General features: G+C 39.6%; 1 protein-coding gene across 3 annotated transcripts in view; it reads right to left on the bottom strand.

Moving 5' to 3' along the window:
• Window positions 1–13,941, bottom strand: part of trak1a (trafficking protein, kinesin binding 1a) — a 37,970-nt gene extending 24,029 nt beyond the window's left edge. Inside the window, exons 1-2 of one of the 3 annotated variants that reach the window (XM_084358213.1) lie at window positions 13,733–13,941; window positions 3,723–3,917 (exon numbers count right to left, since the gene is read on the bottom strand). Coding sequence is in view for 2 of the 3 variants with exons in the window: in XM_084358211.1 (XP_084214337.1) it covers window positions 3,723–3,917; window positions 8,435–8,438 (199 nt within the window). In the remaining variant the exon portion in view is untranslated. Of the gene's footprint in view, window positions 1–50; window positions 849–3,722; window positions 3,918–8,434; window positions 8,580–13,732 lie in introns of those variants that run through there. The other 2 variants (XM_084358211.1, XM_084358212.1) reach the window with 2 other exon arrangements.
• Between the last annotated feature and the right edge of the window lie 9,526 nt (window positions 13,942–23,467).

Genomic DNA, 23,467 nt, shown 5'->3' with positions numbered 1-23,467 from the left:
TACTAGTCGTAGGCATCACTACATCAAACTCTAGCAGCCTGTTGTCTTACCATCAGTACACTCTTCATAGTACCAATCCAGTTCGTAGTAGTCTGCCTTGACAAACCTCTGGCCTCTGGCAAGGCCTCGTCTATTCATCCTCACTGCTCTGACTCACAGTTGTATTGTTTCCAGCGTCCCAGCATGCTTAGAGACAAACTAGTTACAGATAGTGTCCGTTAGGTCAGTCCAGTTCTGCTATCCCAGCATGTTTAGCAGTTACCAGCTGGCGCACGGTTGTTATTGATGACAGGCTGCCCATTCTCATCATATGTCCTTTCTGTCCTGCACTCATTAGCAGCAAACTGTCAGCGTGTTACGCTCCATATTTGTTGTGGTGCCGTTTCTGCCTGTCATCTCAATGAACCGTTACTGGCATCATCAGTTGTCAGCAAAAAAGAAAAACATTGTCAGTATTGTCCCTTTTCTCCATCGTTAATTCTTAACGGGTTCAGCGTCAGTTGGAACCTGCCATCTTCATCAATCTGTGCCATCCCTCTGTTCTTGTCCTCTTTGTTTTCTGTCCATCAGTTTGCATTAGTCACTCCAAAGCTTCAGCAAACGTGCCAGATTCTAACCTCTCATGTCTCCGTCCATTTAAAGCTTCCCGTCAATTTATCTCCTGTGCCCCTGCCAGTGTGGTCCAGTCTTCCTGAGATCATATTATAACCAAAGTCTTCTCCTGTTGAGCAAGCCTTACTCAGTCACAGCTCTAGCTCTGCACATGGACCACAGCATCTCTGACAATGACTCAATAAACAGAGATACAGAGAGTGAGAGAGAGCCAGCAGCAGCAGCAGTCACGAGTTTTGCAGCAGAAATGATGATAATCATGACACAGTGGGGGTGGGCGGGGTTAAAGGATTCCTGCAGCCAATCAGAGGGAGCAGCATCACTGGCTTACTCCCACCCTCCACTTGATGTAAGCATCTCTCCCTCCTCTCCTCTACTTTGTCCTTCTGTGTGGTTTCTATAGTAACAGGCTCAGACTCAGAGGCTGAGCAGCATGCAAAAGCTGCTAGCAGGAAAGCAGTGCAGCGTTGGCAAGGGTGGCGTGGCAAACCCCATAATGAATGAACGCTGAGGGTATTCGAGGATTGGTCGATTTAGGTGGGGTGTGATGAAATAAGCACATGCACAGTGCATGGCAGACCGAAACATGTTGTGTCATCGGAGCAAAAGGAAAATGCTAAATAAGGTCACGTTCAATGACAATACGAGCAAAATCCAATATCAAGCAGCTTGAAAGTGCTAACAGAGACGGCTAGGATGCATATTATGGAGAGATAGAGCTCAATATATTTTAATGTTTGCAGAGGGAAGCTAGGCCATGACCAATAGCTAACAGGCTAATGGCAGACTGACAAACTGATGCTCAATAATTCTACTGCTAATTAAGTGACTTATACACAATTCAATGTTAACAAGCTAGAGGGGGTCACATAACGGCTCCAGATTTTACTTGTGTAATGCAGTGAGGTTGCATCAGCCCCGGACCACAGATTCAGTTACATTTCATCATTTCTTCGTACTGTATAGGATGACTACATATATACTAGAGCTGCACAATATATTGTTTCAACACCGACTTTGTAATTTGTGAATGTCCATTAGTCACAGCACAGTATGTGTAATGTCATGTAAGGAAAATTAACTCTGCTTTTACATTTTAGATGGGTTTTTTTGTGTATGTGTGTGTGTTTCAGCTTTCAATTTAGATGTTAAGACTGCAGCATCTAATGAATACGATGAATAATGATAATCATTAAAGGTTTCTGGTGGAAATTTGGGATTTTATTCATATCGCAGAAAATAATGACAGTTATTGCAATATAATTTTTTTCCCCATTACCATGAAGCCCTCATATAAAGAATAATCATTATATAATTACATATCTAGATTTTGATAAATAGAAATAAACACTCAAAAATATTGTTAAATCTTTGGGCATGTTAGCATTTGCTATACCAAAAAAAGATGAAATGATACTATAAGAAGAAAAAATACTGTCAGTATGAAAACAGTTGTCTATAAAAAAGGCTACACTGGTAACATCTGTGTATCACATACGTATAGAATCTATTTCTAGTTAAAAAAAATAATAATAACTTAAAATCTGTTTATGACTCTTCATCCATATTGACTGTGCATTAATTGATATTTTTCATGTAGTTGTCAACACTAATACACCAGCTGCATAATTGCTAGAAGAGCTGTGGGAACATCCATCAATCAGACAACACGTCTTCTCTGTTTAGCGAGACATGTGGGTGTGATGTCATCACAACATGAAGTTGCTCCCTATTGGTCAGTTGCCTCCGTGTCATCATCTCCTCCTCCAACATGTCCTTCTCATGAAACAGGTTATTAAATACATCCATAACCACGTGGGTGATGTAACAGCGGGCAGTGGAAGACCGTTAATTCAGATTGCCATTAAATCATTTAACAAACAGGAGCTGATATCTGCTGGACAGGTAGAGATGAATGTTGGACAGGACAAGAAGGTTCATAAAAAATGTTGTTTTAAGGTGGTTATTATGTGGTATTTTATCATAGAGAAAATATCCCTAGATCTCAATACAGCTCCAGTGAAACAAAGCTTTATGAGCAGGATTAAATGACCATCCCTGCTCATTCAGGACCCTCAGGGTGTCAATACCTGGCCATCTGTTTGAGGCAATAATGAGGAGCAACATGCCTCCGGTCGAATCGAGGATAACTGTGAAAATGAAAAAAAAAAAAAAATGCGTGGAAAATACAGCTGATAATAAACAGCTCTTACAGACCACCTCATACTGTCCGTTATGTAACATGACCTTGTCGTTTCCTCTTAGCCTGTCGGTCTGTGATGAATGTCACGACCAAAGTGACCACGCTGGCACAGGTCATCAAGGTGAAGTTACAGTTCTTGCGTAAGCCTATTTATAAGACGCTTGATCTATTTTTAGAAGCGTCTTTTTTACCCTGAGTCACATATCAAGCCGACATGAATTACAACTGAATTATTGATGGTAAAGAAACCCACTTAACGTTCCCTCGGTTTGCCGTGTGCAGTGGGTGCACGTGTTTTACGTCAGCCCGTGTGTTTATTAATTTTGTACAAGAGGGTGTATGTGGTTTACAGCTGGCATAGATGTTAACCACAGGGCAGCACTTAGTGAGATAAGACAAGAGAAGACACGTGCACTACAGAGGGAGAGTGCTAGAGGAAGCAAAACGTCAACTAACAGACAGCCAGAGAGAGACAGACCCATCAGATATGTTTGTTGTAGCAACCATGGCCAGCTGTCGCGCCTGTACTCTTACAGGCAGATGGTCATCTCTCTCTCTGATTCCTAGTCGCTCAAGGTCAGTAAAATTAAATCTGTCACCTCTGAATCTTAAATCCTCATTGTCACTCTTTAGTAACAGTTTCCTAAAGTCTAAATCCAGAAAACTCATTTTCTGTCTCTAGTGTCTGATGCCCATTTAAGAAGGGCCAGTAATACAAAGCAGGACAAGTTGTCTTTGTTTGTCTGATGTGGGACCAAATTACGATTAAATCCTTTTTGCTTTAACAGAATTACATTTCTGTATTAGAAAGTAAAATTCTTCAACAATCATCATCATATTCATAAGAAAACTGGACACTGAATTTCTATATAGACTCATCTTAGACAACAGTATGCGATGAACTTACAGAAGTACTTGAGGGTCTCCTCTATCTGTTCAGTGGTCAGGTCGAGGGCGGCATCGGGTTCCACCAGCGGGGTGTGCAGCCAATCATCTTGCTCGTAGGCAAAGATGGTGTCGGCCCTCAGCTTGTAGACCGGCAGCTGTTCCTCCAATAAGCTGATGATCTCAAGCTCCGGCAAATCAGTACTGTTACACACATCTGCAGAGAGAGAAAGACAGATGTTTGTACAGTGTTTGTTCATTTCTATGGCAAAAAAAATTCAAGATTCGTGATACATAACCATAACCTATTAGCAGTGCACAAAAAAATATAATTTCTGGGTATCTGTAATATAAATTAGTGGATCTCTCCTCACCCTTCATTGTCCACCCAAACAAGACTTACTTTCATCAGTTCAATGAACTGAAAGCCTATAATGCCCTCTAGTGAATAATTGAGGAACTTACCCACCACCACTCAAAAAATGGAGACCAACTGAAGGTCGGGTTCATTTGTATACATTTGCATCCTCAATTAAATGAATCAGATGCTTACTTGGGTTTGGGCTAGACATTTCATCCCCTGTGTGTGTTAACTGTTTCACAACCTTATCTGGATACTGGCTGCATAATGCTTTACTTACTTACTTTAATTACTCAAAAAGAAAAGATAGTAATGCAACAGCAATGCAAACCCAACAGCATGTTTTTGTCTCTTTTGTGTCTATAGTGCCTATATTAGGAGGGTTTTTGAACATATATCAGATTCTACTGTAATTTCTGATTATAGAGAGTTCAATAATGTTCTCAAAGGCACTTCAGAACAGAAAATGAAGACGATTCTGTAGACTAACAGCTACTGCGTTGCAATCATTCATTTGATTGCATTTCATTTTATTAATTTTTACTTCATTTCTTTATTTAGGACTCTCGGAGAAATCACTGAGGGTGACCTACATTTACAATGTTGCTGAGATTACACCATGGAAAAATACTAGACCCCGACCGATACTTGATGTTTGGGGCCAATGCCAGTACTGACATTAGGAAGTAAAAATCAGATGCAACGATCCATCTAATGTGGTTATAACACTTGTGAGAGAGGCATGTAACGAAGGCAGTTGTATAAAAGAACATCAGTGTACCTCAACAGTAAACTGTGTTTGGGGATTTAATAATTAAAAATTACCCCAAGAAAAAAAAAAACGTTTCATTACGACACATACTGTATCAGACAACATATAAGCCAATACAGAAATATCTGTAATAGGCCAATAATAACAGCAAACCGATACATCAGTCAGGTTCCAAAAAATACAAATATACAAATCCACAAACCATACCATGGGGAAAACAACCATACAGATCAATGAAACAGTTAAAGCAGTAAAGTTTACGAAGAACGAAGATTCATAAAGTGTCCAAGAGTCTTTAGTTTTAAGTGTCTTTGCAAGAGGCATCCCAAGAAGTCATCTTTGACATTGTAGCTAAACCAGCCTACAAAGTCTTTCTCTCTTTAGCAAAGTCAACAGCGGTAAACCACAGAGAGCCACTTTGTGTGCTGCTGTGGAAAACTAAATAATCTTACCTAAGCTTTCAGCTATGTGCCTCCCTGTTCACACATCTTTTCAGTGTGCTATTAAAAGGGATCATCCATTTAGGACTCCAGTGCACAGAATTGAGGTTTTAGTCGCTTTTTCTACAGAAGCGTCAAACTGAGAAGCTCGTGAATAGACAGAATTAGCCGACATGTGAGAATTAACATACAGTAAAAATGAAAGTCCTTTGTTTCTCTGCCCTCCCTCTATTTGTGGCTCTGTCGCTCCCCTCTGCTGTCTGTCTGTCTCTCTGTCTGTCTAAATGTATGTCCCTCTAACAATGCTTGCTTTGCTAATCCAGACTGAATGACTGACTGTGCTGAAAAAGGGAAAAACACACACAAGCACAAGCGCGCGCGCACACACACACACACACACACAGAGCAGCTGGGGAATCATTTAGGGAGCCAATGAGGTTTAAACACAGATGTACTGAATTGCATTTCCTCGCAGTGTCATTAGTAAAGGGACATTATGGTGTGATGATTCCCAGAAAAAGATATTTAATATTGTGTCTGGCTGATCAGACATTTGTGTGCGAAACAACTGATCTACAATCAGATTTCCAACCTAAGGCTGCACGTGTGAAACAATGGGGAAGAAAGATTTACTGGTCCTCAACCTGTGGCTGTCCTAGCATCCTTTCCAGCGACAAACCCACAGTGTGGCCTGAGGCAGAGGCACACACAGGCAGCACCATGTGAGTGAATGTCAACAGTAAGTTGTTGGATAAATGCTTTCATAGCAAGGTTGCCAATTGTTGCTTTTTCGATAATGTGTTTAAAAATGACAATATATATACAACGTATACGATAATATTGTTTACAATGTTCTCAAAAGTACCAAAACTATTTAAAAAAAAGGGGTAAAAAAAAGATCTACAATCAGATTTTCACTGCAGGTCTGCACAGATACTAACATTATTATAAATGTGTAAGGATGTGCCAAGTGTCTTTTTCTGTACCAACACTAAGCAGGTTGTTAAAAAATGATACAATTTTGTAAGCCTACAACTTTTTTTTCTTTTTTTTGTGATATCAAAAGTTTTTTAAGGCATTATTGTTGATATTGTGACAGCTATATTTAAAAGGTGTACAGTTATTGTTATTAATGAAAAACCAAGTGGCTCATGATACTGCCATGTGATGCTGTTGAGCTCAGGAAGTTGCCCCAAAGCATCAGCAGCTATCTTATCTTATCTTAATGTTAACATTATCCTCCACCATGTAAGAATTAGCTACCAAGCTTTTTACCTCAGAGCACAGCTAACGTTAGCTGGTTAGTTTCTGCATTGGTTAGATAACATATCTGACACTAGTAAATTGAATTATGTTGTACACTGTGACAGCTGTGGTTAAGCATTATAACACTGCATGTATCCTAAATTAGTTTGACTCGTGACTTCATCTTGATCATCATGCCAACAAAAACAAGCTATTTGTTTGAAGCATTATTGGTGCACATATTACAAAAAAAACATTTTAAGCTGTGGATCTAATGTTTCTGCCTCCGTCTGTTTTGATTCTGTAACACAAAAGCAATATTAACAACACAATGAATATCTGGCCTAAGGTAAGGAAAACATTAAGGAATAGTGATAATAATGTCAATAACTGTTATTAAAAATGTATTGGTAAGTGTTTAGTGACATTTTCTGTGCCAGTATTACAAAACCAGTGCAGGTTGTTAATCAAAAAAAGAAAATATAGCCTTTTTTTGTGTTTTTGTGACAACATTACTATGAACGATTCACTTCAGCTCCTAAAATGAGTACTGGTAGGACATGGATGAAGATAATAATAGCACAAACACTGTGCCGTGTCTGCTGACAAAAGGTCAATGGAGACAGTAAAAAGTGTGTGTATGTTGTATTTAGTAAAACAAACGTAACAGTTACGTAACTATTACTTATGTTATTTTTGCAAAATTCAAACAGAAACTTTGCAGAAAAGTTGCAAAGAGCAAAAATGTTAAACAGAACTGTTCAAAGTACAAAGTAAACAGACTGTGTGGTTAAGTGTTGTTGACTTGTTGTTCTTTATTTCCACTTCTCAGACTTTCCTTGGAGACAATGAACTGTATCACATGATCTCTCGTACAGAACAACAGTGATGACTAACAGGACAGCGTTACATTGAGCAGGAAAGCTTTAACTTAATGGATATTTGGGATCAATGAGTTTAAATCTGACCAAGAGAAATTCAAGTCTAAGTTCGACGCTCAAAAGTAAATATAGACTGCTGGCACACAGAATACAAACCTGCAGGGTCACACTGTCATTAGCAGCAGCTAATAGGCACCAGAGCAAGAAAGTTCAAGTTCAAATGTAAGAATAGGTCACTCTCACACTGTCAGACTGGGCAGTAAACACAACAACATGTGCAGAGTCAGAAACATAGAAAGTCTCACGATAAAGTTCAGGTCATTCTGTAGCTTATGGACACACACACTAATAATAAAGGACAACTGCACAGAACTAAAAACAACCAGAGTTTAATCAAACAGGGGCGAAACAACACAGATCAAGCAGAAGTGCCAGTATTTAAAATCAAATTACTAACTGCATTTTGACCCACACAAGGACCAACACTGCACTTATGTCAAGTATAACTACATGTAGTATCACTGAACTGACACCTAAAATTAGGTCACCTTAGAGAAGAGGGGTATCTATACAGGAACATGGGCTCCATAGAGTCATACCCACCACACACTGTGGTTGGTGTGGATAAGAGTTTAGAAATATTGCTAAACAGAATAGGACAAATTTAAGTGCAACACCTCTTGTGTCAAACATGGCTACCTCCTACAAGTTACTGCTTTTAACCATTAAAACCAAACCCTTAAATTGTGCGAATGGAGACATTGTAAGGTTTAAATAAAGTTTGCATTTTCAAGCTAAGCCTAAAATAACTGGTAGAGGCAAGTCCCTGAAGCTCCCTTCACAAAGGGAGAAGACAGCTGAGTGATTCACAGATAGACAGGAAGTCAGACCAAAAGACAAACAAAGAGAAGACAAGGAGATAGAGGCAGCGAGAGAAACACTATCCAGATGTTAGCCAGGCTGTCATAAACTAAAGACCTAGACTATAGACCAGCTGAAACTGGCAGAAAACTACGCCGCGCACAGTGTACTCACTCATGGTGCCTGAAGCCCGACAACCACCGACTCTCCTGCCCTCCAATCACATTTTCCACTGGACCAGGAGAGGGCAAGGTCGTAAGAAAAGACACAGAGAGGAGAGAGAGAACAAGTGTTGGGAGGGCGAGGGACAGGAAGAACAAGAGAGAGAGAGTGCTAAAAGTTTAGGAGTAGAGGACGACACTTGGTGTAAGAGACAGAAAGAGAGGAGGGAGGGAGGAGAGACCCGAGCCAAACTGGCTCGTCATGCCTGACATGCCAATGACGGTATTCACATGGACCGCCCCTCACTTGCTCCCCCTCTTTCTCCCTCTTCGTCACTCTGACAGCCAACAAACCCAGCTGGACTTGAGCTGTGCTAACTAAACACACTCGCCCTCTGTCTTACTATCCTGCTTCATTGTAAACACACTCTGTGTAACAGCAGGCCTGAAGCTGTTCCCACTGTCTTAATGTCTTTCTAGTTGCCCCATTAGACAGTCCCTCTACGTTACACTCTCACACGGAGAGATACAGACCTGATGAAGGATACTATTTGATTAAAGAAAGCATATGCATGTGTAAAACTGGCAGAGCAACAGGTCGTGGAACAGATTTAGCCCAGTTACAGCAGTAATCACCGCCTGTACAACACGAGCAAAGCTGCAGGAGAAGAGCTGCCAAAAACCCACTCAGTGTGTTTTTCATGTAATCCCTCAGATCCTAGCATGTTTGGCACGGAATGGAACCTGATATGAGTAAATCTGTTCCGCTTGTGTAAAAAAGGTCTTACACTAATCACTTTATAATTACTAGTTGCTAAATTTCTAGTTAATTTAAGTGGTTTGGGAGTTTCACAAGACATAGAAACTGATACTGAGAAAGGGATCAGTGATCAAAAGATTCATTAGGAGTAATTATTGAATGGAAATGTTGCTTGAATCTATGCAGCACAACTGATGACTTGTCTGCTAAAACCAATCCAGAGAAACAATCAGATACCGGTGAAAGGTATTTCTGGACAATAGCAACAATTTCAGAACTTTACATCATTCTGTCCTCGAGGTTATTCAGGTACTCTCCTGGTGAGAGGATGTTTTCAATTTCATCTAGAAACACTTTATGATTTCAACTGATTTAATTCATGAATAATCACATTTTGGATCATTTGAATTCACTTTTTCAACCAAATACTTCAATACATTTCACATGGAGCTGCAGCACAACACTGTCCAGAATTAGACTGTGCTACAGTTGAAAGCTGCCACTGGTCACAGCAGAGGTACGCACATGACCTACAGCAGAGTACATCAACATGGTCAAATATCACTGGAAGCCTGTGAGACCTGCTGTACCGAGGTGTTCAAATGTCACTAAGCATGTAAATCTCAGGTCCACTTTGATTTGGAACGGGGAAAAAAATACAGAGAATGAAAAATACTTCATAATATTTGCTTGGCATTCTGTTGCCCAATATATTCATTGCACCACTTACATAAGAATGATTATTTTCTACTGTGTTATCAAAATGACATTACAGAGCCTGCCACACTTTGGTGAACTAATAGCCTCACTGTGGCCTGGACTCTGAGTCAGTCCAGCACCTTATATTACAAACTGCCAGATATGACAGCACTGCTGGTTACAACAGCTTACACTGACAGGGTAATGAACATGTGATTTTAAAGCTTTATGATTGCTCAAGATAAACCCATGTGTTGGGTTTTGTCGATCAAGATCAAGATGGACATGCTTTTTGAGCAAAGCTGACCATTTGAAAGTCCTTTCTACATATGGCTGCAATTTTTTAGAGTTCCCCTTGTGTTGTATGAGATGGATGCAAGAGCTGGAGACAATTAAGTGAGGAGGCATGGACATGACAGGACATGTGGCCGTATCAGATATGTAAACATGCAACGTCATGTGCGAGCAACACCCCTTTCATGAGCCAGAACGACAAAGAGAGAAAACAAGCTACTATTGTGCACTCCTTTCTCAAGTTGATTAAATAATGTGATCATTATTATGCAATGCAGTGGAAATGTTTCTGCAATGAACAAACTAAAACAGTTCTGCGTATTACTTCAAGTATGCAGCCAACCAGTCTACTTGTCAACTTTTCACGTACATGAACACCTAGGCACTGTGTCCATGGCAACACTGTAAGTTAATGTGTGAAACATACATCTGACAAACTCTAAGTTCACTTAAAATCCTGCAAAATGACTGCACTTCTCCAGTAGAATCGACAACGCTGACAGACGGACTGCACTGGGTCAACACAGTTTAAATCGGTTACTTATACGTATATAGTACTTTGCTCTAACTCTACTGTGTGTGTGTGTGTGAGATAATGCCAACAGTGAACAAGAACCAAGAACATTACAGCACAATGGTTGTGCCCGCATGCGTGATTGGATCAGAGTCAGGCAGCACACTCAGCAATTTGGATTCTACTCTGTTCGTCCACTTACGTAACTTCACTCAAGTTCTCTGTCCTCCTTCTCCTCTCTGTCTGAATGTTTGTTCCTGATCTCACCCTCCTCACCAAGCATCCCATAATTTCCACAGTTACTCAACTCTTTGCATCACTGCTGGCTGGTAACCACGGAGAATTAACCTCACGCCCAGGAACTGCCCAGTGGCAATGAGCTGCTCTATTCAGCTCTTTGTGCTCATTCAGCCTCTAGACTCAGTGAAATTATACACACTCACACACTCACACACAGGAAGTGTTCAACTAGCGAGTGAGGCAGGGAGACCTAACAGACAGAGGAAGATGAAGGACAGAAGGAAGAAGGAATGTTAAAATGTAACAGATTATACATCTAACTTTCAATGTCAAGTTTGTTATAGTATTCCTATCATACCAGCAGATGGCAGCACTAACCTGACCTCCTCTACCGACCTGCCCTTATATGACTTCAGTGTTGAGGACACATGACTATTGTGGATATTACCACAACATGTAATTTCATCATTTGATTTTGCAAAATACAAGTGTTACACCGCTGGTTGTTGCAATCACATGTCAGCAATCTGCTTCTGTTCAGTTTGTCCGATTCTTAATCCAAGGTTGAAATCAAGAGTTTAATGTTTTGTCTTTGTAAGTCACACGAGTACTTGATGAAAAACAGACTTGAAATAACAAGCAACGTTTGTGAACCTGGAATCTAAATATAGTTTCAGCAGTGAAAGAAGAGAGAAGTGAAACAGTGACTGTAATGTTATTCTTCTCAAGGTGCCTATTTTGTGATCAATCAATTTAAAATTGTAAATATTAAAGACAAGCTCATACAGGTTCTGCAAATGCCTCTTAAAAAACTGAAACTAATGGGCTTCAAAAAGCCTATTGTAACTGACTTCACTATACTGCACTCTACCTTGTTCCTTTTTATTTTGTCCACTACCTGCTTACCTAAGCATGGTTGAGCAGCATGCATTATGAAGTAGCCATTATTACACAGATCCAGTGACCATGAGGAAAGCTGGCAACTCTCAAATCTACAAGAAAACACAACATTCAGCAGATGATTGTCCTAAAGATGCTCCGGCATCATGGTGCTGAAATTAAAGCTAAAATCAACAAATTATACTATAGATTCAAAGCCAGTCAGTCAGACTTTCCCATGTCAATTTGTGGTAAGTAAGCAGCAACCACCACTGCTGAGTGGTGATGTCAAGGGGGAAGAATATGAAGATGCAGTAATGCTGCCAAGACATCCCTTAGTATGTGAAGTCGGTAAACCACTGCGCCGTGCCAGCTGTAGCATTGGCAAGTACCAACTTTTGCTAATACTACTTGCATAACGTGTCTAATAATCGTCATAAATTATCATAACTTTTACGTAACTAATGTACTCGCTTTAACTGAAACCATGATCTTTTCCTAAATTAGTTTTGTTACCTAAATCTAACTAAACAACAACGGTTTTACAACATTAACCACTTGAGAACAAAAGTCGGGTACGCCTGTCAATGGTACTCTCCATCATTTATATTTGTCATTTTGGGAGTCATTTGCAATTGACCTTTTCCGTAGTTAAGGTATGAGGACGTGTTTGTTTCCTCCAGTCCTACAGTTTCCTCCAACTGGTAAACTGACAACCCAAATTTGCCTATATGTAATGAACCTTTACTGGTGTAGGCTCCAGGTGCAGGACCTCGGGAGAGGATACACTGGTTTGAGAACTGAATAGATGGATGGATGGATGAACAGTCGTCTATCAGAAGCTCCAGATATGTAATGCCTTTCTTCGTGGCTGTTATGGGTTAAGCTTTGGCAATAATACAAGGAACTGAGATAATTGTCAAGGGATGTAGGGTGAATGCTATAGGAAAGGCCCTTTTCCTGTTGTTTGTGTGTATAAGAAACTCTCTGAACTGCCTCGTTAGGCTGGTTCTATACAAGTGCTCAGCCACCCTTATGGCCTTGCTGAAGTGGCTTTTGACCAGACTGAATACAGCTCCCTGTTCCCTCTACTGGACCAATCCCTACTGTTCCTTAGGGTCCTAAGCTTCTTGGTAAACAGTGGCTTAGCACTGTTGCACTTTACAGTTGTTTTTAGAAGTCCAAATTAGCCTCGCCACTTATTGCAATGGCCATAAATTGTAGTGCTGAACGCTCAGCTCTGCCCAGTCATAAAACTATGATTCTAAAAGATTTGTCTCTCTTGGTTTTGTTGTTTCCAGGGCGGGACAATCTAGACTGCTGTATGATTAGCACTGGGAGAAAAACATTGAATCAATATCCATTAATCTTTCATGCATTATCACTTCAGTTGTTAAATGTGTCTGCGACAGCACATTTTAAGTTGTGAGCACTGGAGACAGGACATTAGAGTCCCTCTGCTCCCTCAGAGAGAAGGATGAGCGGGTAGAGAAAAAAAAGAGAAGGGGAGATGAGTGAAAGAGTTGACAGAGGCAGTCTGCTGGGAGCTCTTTCCACAGGCTGGCTTCTATACAGCACTGAGGTCCCCTGGAGCTGCTTCACTGACAGGATGTGACATTAGAAAGGGTCACAGAGAGGGACTGTTTCTCACAGCTGCACATGCCTCACTCTCATACCCCATCTTCTAAAGACTACAGTGTTCTTTTAGCCTTTAACCATTAGAGATTGTGGGCTGTTACTAGTGTAAACATTTAATCATGTTTACTCTGATGTAGAACTTCTTTGATACACAACTCTGTTGTATTGACTCATGTAGAGAGCATTTGTGGCAGGTGAATTATGCATCTACTGCTGATTCAACACTGACGAATGGATTCCAGGAAGTTTTGTCGACCTTTGATTATAACATATGCATGTAACATTACCAGTAATGGTCTCTGCATCTCTGTAGGTGGCTGTGAACTCCTGCAGGGCAGCCGACAGACTTGCTTCACTGACATACTCCTCCTCTTCCTCCTCTTCCTTGTTGACCAGTCGGAGCCCTGGATCGTAGAGCCGAGTTGTGTGTTCTGGAAACTGTTTCGGGGGTGGGGCAGAGGAGCCGGTGTGGGGAGGCAAGATCTTCGGGTCCAGCTTGGCGCTGAGTGGTTACCGATTTAAAACAGCCATGGACAAAACTTGGACTTGCCAAAACAGAAATCAGGCAAAACCAAATTAGATTTGTCTTGAGTGCATTATTGGATTGGAGCTGTTAAACCAGGTCAGGATGTCTCCAGCAACCACACACTTGGATGCACAGAGGTTATTTTCACTGCATACCTGAAAGACAATAAAAGAGAGACAGCAAAAGACAAGAGAGGATTTAGTTTGCACACATTTTTCTAAATAAGATACAAAATACAACATTTTTAGTTGAAAAATACATAAAAATACAAAAGATTCCAATTATGTGTGGCAGAAAAATAAATGAAATTATACAATGATTTAATTGAAACACCTCTCTGTTTTCCTCACTCACACTAAGACAAACAGTGGTATTTATAGATACGGTGTCACACTCATCTGAATGTTGGCTGACTGGTTCATAAACAGCACACAAGTGTAGGTAATTATAGACACGGTGTTTTCAGTTTATAAGGCATATAATCTAATCCAATACAGCAGTCCTGTCACAAATCATGTCTTTGAGAGACTTACAACGTTATGTGCTTGCTGACATGTGGCAGAATGAGTCAAGTCTACTCTGAAATTGCATTAGACTGAGCAGTCAGTGTTACTGTCTACTATGGCTGCAACCAATGATTATTTTCATTATTGATTGATCTGCTGATACATTTCTTTTATTAAATGCAAAGTATGTAACTTCTGCTGCAACAAAACAAAAGAACCACACAAAGATATAATTTCATTATTGCAAAGCTGTTGTGAATAACATGTGACAGGTGCTCCGAATGATGGTGCTCTTGGCTCAGTGTATTTTTTAATATAATGGAATAGCAAAGTACAGTCACTTAAAGCACATAAACCTCAGTAGATCTAATGAAACATGATTGTCCAAGTACAATAAAAGATATATATAGTTTGGTAGAGAAACTATACAATATAGCTGAAAGAAATGGAATTAGAGTACAGGTATAATTGAACGGTGTTTGGAGCCAAGTTTTCTGGATGAGTATTTAACAAGGCACTGTGTGAACTGAAAAGAACAACTAATAAGCAAATAAATGTCAATGATAAAAAAAAACGCTGCTGATGAGCTAAAAGGCGTAACAAAAGTATAACAAAGTCAAATCACTCAGCAGGCTGCCAGCCCAGCATTAAAGAAGAACTTACTATTAATAGTCACACACAACCCTCAAGAAGTGCTGCTTGCTATGTCGACTTACTCTCTATCATCATTATAAACACAGCTGTGTTTTTTTACCCTCCTCTTCTATCTGTATTCTGTCTATATACTATCCTCCTTGACTGTATTCATCTACACTCATCTCTCTATTTCTCACCATCTTTCTTCTTCCACCACAGCCTCCTCTTACAGACAAACTGAGTCAGATCCCAGTGCCTTGTGGGAGTAGTTATTTAGGTCAGAAAGTTTCCATTATCAAGGACAACCAAATGCCCAAACACTGTTGCTAATGACAACAAACCATACAGTCGTACAGCAGAACATATCTTTCTGACGACTGAAAGGAGGGCACCAGGGGTGAACAGTTTATCAAAATATTAATGGAAATTGCAGAGTGGTACCAGCCTTAAAAAAGTTAACTTAAATTGTTGTTTCTTCATAACACCCCCATAACACCAACCCTTTTCAGAATTACAAGAGGTGATTAATAACTTGTTTTGTAAATAAAAGTCTCTGCCAGTGCCCTGAAATAATGACATCATTAAAATCGTTATTAGAATCATTATGCTGACTAAACAATACTATATTTCCAAATTAAAGTTGAACAGTACCACGATCAACAGTACCAGGATCTGATGTGTGATGGCTACAACAGTCTCAGCCTGTCCTGTCTTGCCCTCCAGCAGGGCTCGCAATAACAGGGTTGGGTTGCGTTTACAGGAAGTGAAACATTTCAATGGACACAATAGCAACAGAAGTTTCTCTCCTGGGGAGAAGGTGTGGTTTTCCACTTTCTTCCATTTTTTTCTCTTGACATTCCAATTGAAAAGTTTAACATTGTTGGTTCAATGCATGTTCATTTGTACATGCACTTTTTTTGTCCTTAGTCTAAAATGACACCATGCTGTGTTTCTAACATGTAACTTATTTCCTAACTACAGTAGGGCACTGGAATATACTACATGTAGCAGATGATGTCATCAGTAGGAAGAGGACCTGTATTCAAGCCCCTGGCATCCTCTCTGATGACACTGAATCCATTCTACCTCCAAGACAAGTTAAAAAAAAAAAAAAAAACACAAAACAAAAAAACAAAAACACGGATCATGATTGGAAATTAAAATGAATGCCTTATGGTGAGTCATGAGTACAGTAAGCTTTATTTGTGTGACTTCATTTTAGTTTTGGTCTGGACATTGTTTTTGTTTTTGAATGACATACTCAAAGAATAATGGATCAAATCAGTCTCTCAAACAGTCTAATTGGTTCTTAATTATGACCACCCGGAATTATTATATGTCCGTTCAATCTTAGTCTGGGAAGAGACTGTCAAACAATGATGTTCCCCTCCCAGACTCCCACTGATGATTTCTCAATGCATCCTGTTAATCAGTTACTCCTGACTGTTCTTTAAACTGCAACAATATGGACATTACAACACAGACCACAACTATTCATTCTCTGCTCAGAAAGGGAATCAGAGTTACACCACCCACACCTCAAAACGCTGAAAACGTTTTCCAGCAACAGCAAACATCAACTCCATGAAGACTGAGTCAAAGCCCAGCTCAGTGTTTGTTTTGAGGAGTGTTCTGACTTCCTCAAGACCTTTAGATCATAAGACCTGGTCATCTCCCTTAAACTAGACACACACAAAACCCAAAAGCCTAAAAATGGGCCAACATCCATTTTCAAATGTATTTTCAATCTCTGCATCATATCTTGAATGGGTTTCTTTCTAGGAACAATAAGGCCATGAAACACACCTGATACATAAAGACCAATCCACTCAAGCGAGGTTCAGCTGTTTATACACACTAGTAAAATTATGTATCCATATCATCACACAATGAATGATGTTTAAATGACAAAATTTGTTGTAATGTAATGATGTTGTCACACATCCACAAATATGCAGTAATACATGCAAATAGAAAAAGGTGGCGATGTGCAAACACATTATAAGAAATGTTATTCCTCGCGGCGAGGGAAAATTCAGACTCACACAGGAAGTGCGAGTTTTAATGTGTGAACCCTACAGCAATGATCACAACAGTATGCTTGATGCTCTGTGGCACATGTGACAGCAGCACCTACACTCACAATAGTGGGTGGGTGGGTTTGTGTGTTGTCCTCTTTTATCACATTCAAATCAAAATACATGGAAAACAGTCTCCAAGTCTATCCTCTGTGGTAGGAACACATTTTATTTAATGATACATTATATATATATATATATATATATATATACATACATACATATATATGTGTGTATATATATATACATATATATATATATAATAATTGTAAAATGAAGAAAGAGCTGAAAGATTTTAAATCTGACATTATGATTTATCAATTAACATTGTGAATTTTACCATTTTTTAATAATTATTTGCTTTATTGTATGTCTGTACCTCGGCACCATTGTAAATGAGGGATTTAAATGAATGAATGAATGAATGAATGAATGAACAAACCGTATTAACCTGTATGTTTTGTGCTAGTATCTGTCCTTGTAGAGCTGTTCAGTCAGGGCTTAACTGTTACAGCAATTATTACAGTTATTATTACATGAATTCAGTTTTGCAGGATCATGATTTATCTTCAGGAGATTGATCCTCTCTTGCTGTTGTACAAAATCTAATTTAAAAAAAAAACAGACTGGCATAGAAGAGTGTGGCTGCCAATTCAGTTACTAGATGCATGTTTGATATTGCAGCCACAAAGTACCATCTGTTGATCAACTGCCAATCAACTGCAAGAAAATAGTTTACACGGCAACCTACACAGAAATATGTGGAAGGGTACTTTTGATTATGCATATACATTCAGCAATAAAGCAATTATCTATCTAGTAATTGGCAGAACTCAGGAATACACCCTACTGCAATTTTCCAATTAGTCCACTGTTGTAGCAGTTTATCCTGAAGCGGGCCTCAGTACAGGACAGCACAATTATGGGCATCTTATTAGTTAGCCTATGAGGGTTTGCAGCTGGTTTGCCCAAATGTTTTAAAGCATTACTCTGCCTACAGCTGGGTGCTATTACAGTCAATTCATCAATTCACAAAACATGCCTCTGCAGCAGTTTTTAGCAGCTGAGTGCTCGGGTCAGTCCTTGCTGGAGGGGATTTCCTTACTTTCAACAGCTGATCATTTAGAGCACTTTGACTTGGACTAGGGCTGGACTTCAGCCATTTAATGAGTGTGTCTGTATGTGTCCCGGCTAATGGAATTGAAAAGGACATGCTGATGGGTAACCGTTTCCAGTGGTCATCTGTCTGTGTGCACATGCTTTGACTGACTAGCTATAAGCTGGAGCTATAACACAGGAAACTCTGTGTACTCACAAGCTACTTCCTCTGACTGTTGGGGGATGATTCATGAGTTCAAGAATCTCAAATCACCGTCAAGAAATATTATAGACACTTTTTTTGTCTTCTTTGGCCGTATTGCGATAACATTTCAACTGTTGTGCAGCCCTAACATACAGCACAATATTGCGTGCATAGGAAAATGTCTTCTATATATCATATCATAGTGTTTACGTAAAGTGTCAGTGTCTGTTTAACAACATAACTTATAGTAAACGGTAACTGTTAAGTAAAAGTGTTTTTGTGAATTTAACAATACAGCTTTTCTTTTTGAAAACTTAATAGACATTCTAACATCCACCAAAATTGAGTGAGGTTGTAAATGAAGGTCAGAGCAGACTACGGCCTTCTGTTCAGCCTCTTTATGATCAATGGATCCGATCAATATACCAATATCCTCTGTTTGACCTGAGATATAATCAATTGGAAGAAATTTCACTCAAAAGCAAAAAAAGAAGAAAAAAAAAGACTCATGAGATGAAACTTAGAAAACAAATTTATAATACAGAACTGATTAAAGAACTGATTTGATTACCCTTAAATTTTATCTTTTTAATCAGACTTTTTTCATGATATCGAAAACATTTTAGCATTCAAAGTTCAGGACAAAGATTGAGTAAAGAAATATTACTAATTCATTACAACTTTGTTTACAGCATACCATGCAGCATTAGTTGTTTGCTGTTTGAAAACAAACCACTAAAAGTTGGCCCATCCTCCCCCTCCGCCCAGAGGGAGCAGCATTAGCATAAACAAAGCAATGAATCAGAGAATAAAATATAATTTTAGTTCCACGTCGGTTATATTCTAAAGCACAAATAAAAATGCCCACACCTCTGAATAACTATGCAGGAAGGTGCTGCATTGCTGGAATTTGTTAGAATTCAGCCGAAGCACACACATCATCATGTCTGCTATTTACCTCTCAGCTCTGTGTGTGTGTGTGTGTGTGTGTGTGTGTGTGTGTGTGTGTGTGTGTGTGTGTGTGTGCAGTTCAACACCGCCCTGCAACTCATACAGACAGACCAGAGGAGAGAGATGGAGACAATAATATTACTAATATTTTCGTCTTTTAAAGCCTTTAACCATTATATATTAAAATCCTAATTTCTATCATTAAGGTTAAAACGACCAATGTGTGAAACTTAAGCAACACTCTGCAACTCTCATCGCTGTTTTACAGATTTCAAATAACTGTGCACACTTATTAGCTAGCTCAACAACTATATGGCAGTGGTGATTAATGAAACAGAGGAAAGTTCAGAGGCGATTGTATCTCAGAAAAAAAGAAAAAAAAGAAAACCTTGCTGTGGCATAGAGTTAGTTGCTTGGTTGTTCATTAGTAATGCTGTGCCTCACTATCACTTAACATTCAGCTTACATTAACTGTCTCCAACAATACATCCACTTTTTTTTCTGGCTGTAGGAAATGGTCTTCAGTGCATGGCCCCTTAACACACACACACACACACACACACACACACACACACACACACACACACACACACACACACACACACACACACACACACACACACACACACACACACACACACACACACACACACACCACACTCCCTCTCTGCTCTCTAGAACTCAGACCTACAGAGTATCTTGAAGAGAAGCAGCAGCATGGAAAGGAGGATTTTTTATTGTATTCCTTTAGACAAGACATTCTGTCCTTAATAAAGACAAACAAAAGAAAAATAAAGTCAAATTTTTGTTTCACAGTGTGCTTGCCCATGCCCAGTTAGCTATTTTATCATCTACATTATTATTTGTTGGTTGTTAATTGTACTATTTTGTGGCCATTATGATCTTACGTTATTTCAAAGACAGATCAGTGCAACGTGTTGTTTAAACTCTTTAGTCAACCTGTCAAAGGTTGATAAATGTTGTAAATGATTGTGTGCCCTTTGATCTCCTTTAATCACATGGTTATCTACTTTAATTTTGGACAGTTCTCTTTTATTACACGTGCTTCATTTTGCGAGGACACAAAACACACCCACCACAGGTGTTTTCACTTTCACTTATTAGATGTCCTCTCTCTTGAGAGTGTGGGCGAGTACAGGCTGAGCTTTACTGACATCTCTCTCTCCTCAGCTTGCACACACCACACCACAGTCATCTAATCAGCTAATAACTGCAAACAACTGTTTGGGTGTGCAGGGTCTTTCCAATCACATCTGTTGAGGGGCAAACCCAAACGCATCACTTTCACAGCATGACAGATAAACAGAGGGAAGGCATAAATGACAAACTCTGCTTGGTCAGTTCAACTTTAAAATCTGGTGAGTAAAGTTGCAGAACGCACCCGCCCTGCCGCAACGAGCTTATCGCATCACTGAAGCATGTTTGAACACTTGTGGTCTCTGTGACGTGATTGGTTGATGGTGAGTGGAGAAGACAAAAAGAACGGGCATAAAAGGATAACATCTCTTCTATTCTTTCGATTCCTATTCACTGCATCCGTCTGACATACCACTTGCAAATGCACATGGCACAGTTTTCCTACAAACTTAAAATCTAGCAGGCTTGCTGTCAGAAAAAAACTACACCATTACTCACACCGTCTCAGTTCAACTACTTCACAGGAAGGAGACACAAAGAGGAAGACAAACAGAGAAGAAGGAACCTGGATTTAAAGACCAACGAGTCACATGATCTGTCAAAGGAGGTTGAGACATCCTTTCCGAATTCCTTTAAAACCGTTCATGTAATGTCAGAGCTGAACACCTCCTGGCTGAAGAGCGTTGTACTAGTAAAGAGAGAATGTACCTTGTTCTTCAAGTAAAAAATGGTGTGGAAAGGGCTGATGTGTGTTCATGACTGTATGTGAAAGTATAAACTGTGCCTGCTCTCATATCACACCAAGCAGAAAGGAGGAAATCACATCCAGGAAGAAGACGGACGAAAGGGGGAGGATATGATGAGAGAGGTGGAGGAAGAAAGAGATGAAAGAGGAGAGAGAGATAAAGGGATGGAGGAATAGAGGCAGTAGTGTAAGAAAGACAAGTGATAAGATGAGTGGAGCAGGAACAAGGTCTGTCATTGACAGTTAATGTTCTATAAGACAACAGGAAGGCAGAGAGATAAGGTAAAAAAACAAAAACATGGCAGAGAGCACAGACACTGTTGTTACTATGGCTCAGAAAGCCATACATGGTGTTAGGCTGTTTGGCTCATCCTGTTGGGATTGAACAAAGCTGGCACAGTCAGCAGAGGAGTCTTCCTAAATCTCTCAGCCTTCAGCTCTGTTGATTTTATCAAGCATGCAGCCTGGCAATGAGACACAGTGTCTGCAAAGACGGGTTAAAATTTTGATAGTGCTGTTTTTACACTTATCAATTCCATAGCGGCGCTTTCCCACATGAGGGAAGAGAAAGACTGACAAAGTGAAACTTCTGGCAGTCACATAAAAGACATTCTGACTGGAGTGCTGTGTGTAAAAGGTCTAGTGCAGTTGCGCATTAAATATATTGGAAGTTTGTAATGGTCCTGAGTCTGACACACTTCAGCTCAATTCACTATAACCTCCAGTTCATACGCTACGCACAGACCGCTGCATCACTGCGGCTTAGCTCAATGAACTGTAACGCTGACACTAAAAATAACTCCTCTTGTTTGTACATTTACAGGCTTTTTTCACATCCAAATGGTTGCATCAAAATTACAATTTGGTTAACAGTATCACACTATATTGTGCTGTATCAGATCACAGGTATCATTAAGGAATTCATTTGGGTTTTTACTTTTTTATTCCTCATTGTATGCAAGAAATACTCTGCCAGTTATGAGCATTACACCCATAGATATAGAACGATATAATTATGTTTACTTCTATATTTATGATTACACCAACTTCACTTTGATTGCAGTTATAGTGTGACACAATATTAAATGAGGAAATCTGCCAGTTTATTATTTATTTTTGGTTATATCATTTTGTTATTTTAACTCTTAGATTCAATTTTAAAAAACCTAAAGCTGGTTCATATTTGAGATTTTGTTTAGAATTTCTTGTAACTTCTGTTTGTGGAATTAATGTGTAACAGGTATGACAACCTTAAGGCTGTATAAAAGTCAGTGTTGCTTAAGTGAGTTTTTGATAAATTCTCCTCAAACCTCAACCAGTGTAAACTGATGCACTCACACACAATATATACTGTTGTATGTATTGTGCCACACATGTTATCATCGTTCCACGTGACTTTCTTTTCAAGTGTCAGAAACTAACTGGCCATAAATTCATAAAGTTACTCATCACAGATAGTGTGCAGCTTTGGAGTTGATATTGATATTGAGGCCCTCATTGAAAGCAACCTTTGACTTTTTCTGTCTTTTCAAAAGGATTTCTCTTTCTAGAGTCTCTAGCACACTTACATGAAAGTCTTTGTGCTGGCAAAGTAAAACATACAACATATTATTCTGTAGAATGTCATACCAAAGTAAATGAATGCATACTGTTCAATCTTTTAGAAGGAGGAGACTCATTTTGGCTCATTAACAGGAGGTGCTAGGGTTACAAAACGCTAATATAACACATGTCTAATGATTATAAATGATTTACCATATGCTACAAGGCTTTGAGTGTGTGTGTGTGTGTGTGTGTGTGCATGAGCGCACGCGCGTGTGTGCAAGGTGGGACAGAGAGGTCAGATAAGAACAAACACCCCGCGCAGCCCATCTGTCAGTCGCTCTGTCCGCCAGGCAGGCAGACATGTGAACTATCAGTTCAGGTCCAGCTTCTGGTTGTGTGAAAGTTCTCAGGAGTCTGAGTCTGAGTGTGTGTGTGTGTGTGTGTGTGTGTGTGTGTGTGTGTGTGTGAAGCAGTGAGACTGTACACTGGCCTTCCACAGATCATGTGCTGTTTGTTGGCAAAACCAACTGGAACCTTATTTAGCCTCTCTGGACTGGCTGAGAAACCCTCCTCC

The sequence above is a fragment of the Pagrus pagrus genome (assembly GCF_965226575.1).
Source record: "Pagrus pagrus genome assembly, chromosome: 7".
NCBI classification, from domain to species: domain Eukaryota; kingdom Metazoa; phylum Chordata; class Actinopteri; order Spariformes; family Sparidae; genus Pagrus; species Pagrus pagrus.
The sequence above is the reverse complement of the archived record's forward strand: the minus strand, read 5'-3'. Positions and strand labels throughout refer to the sequence as shown.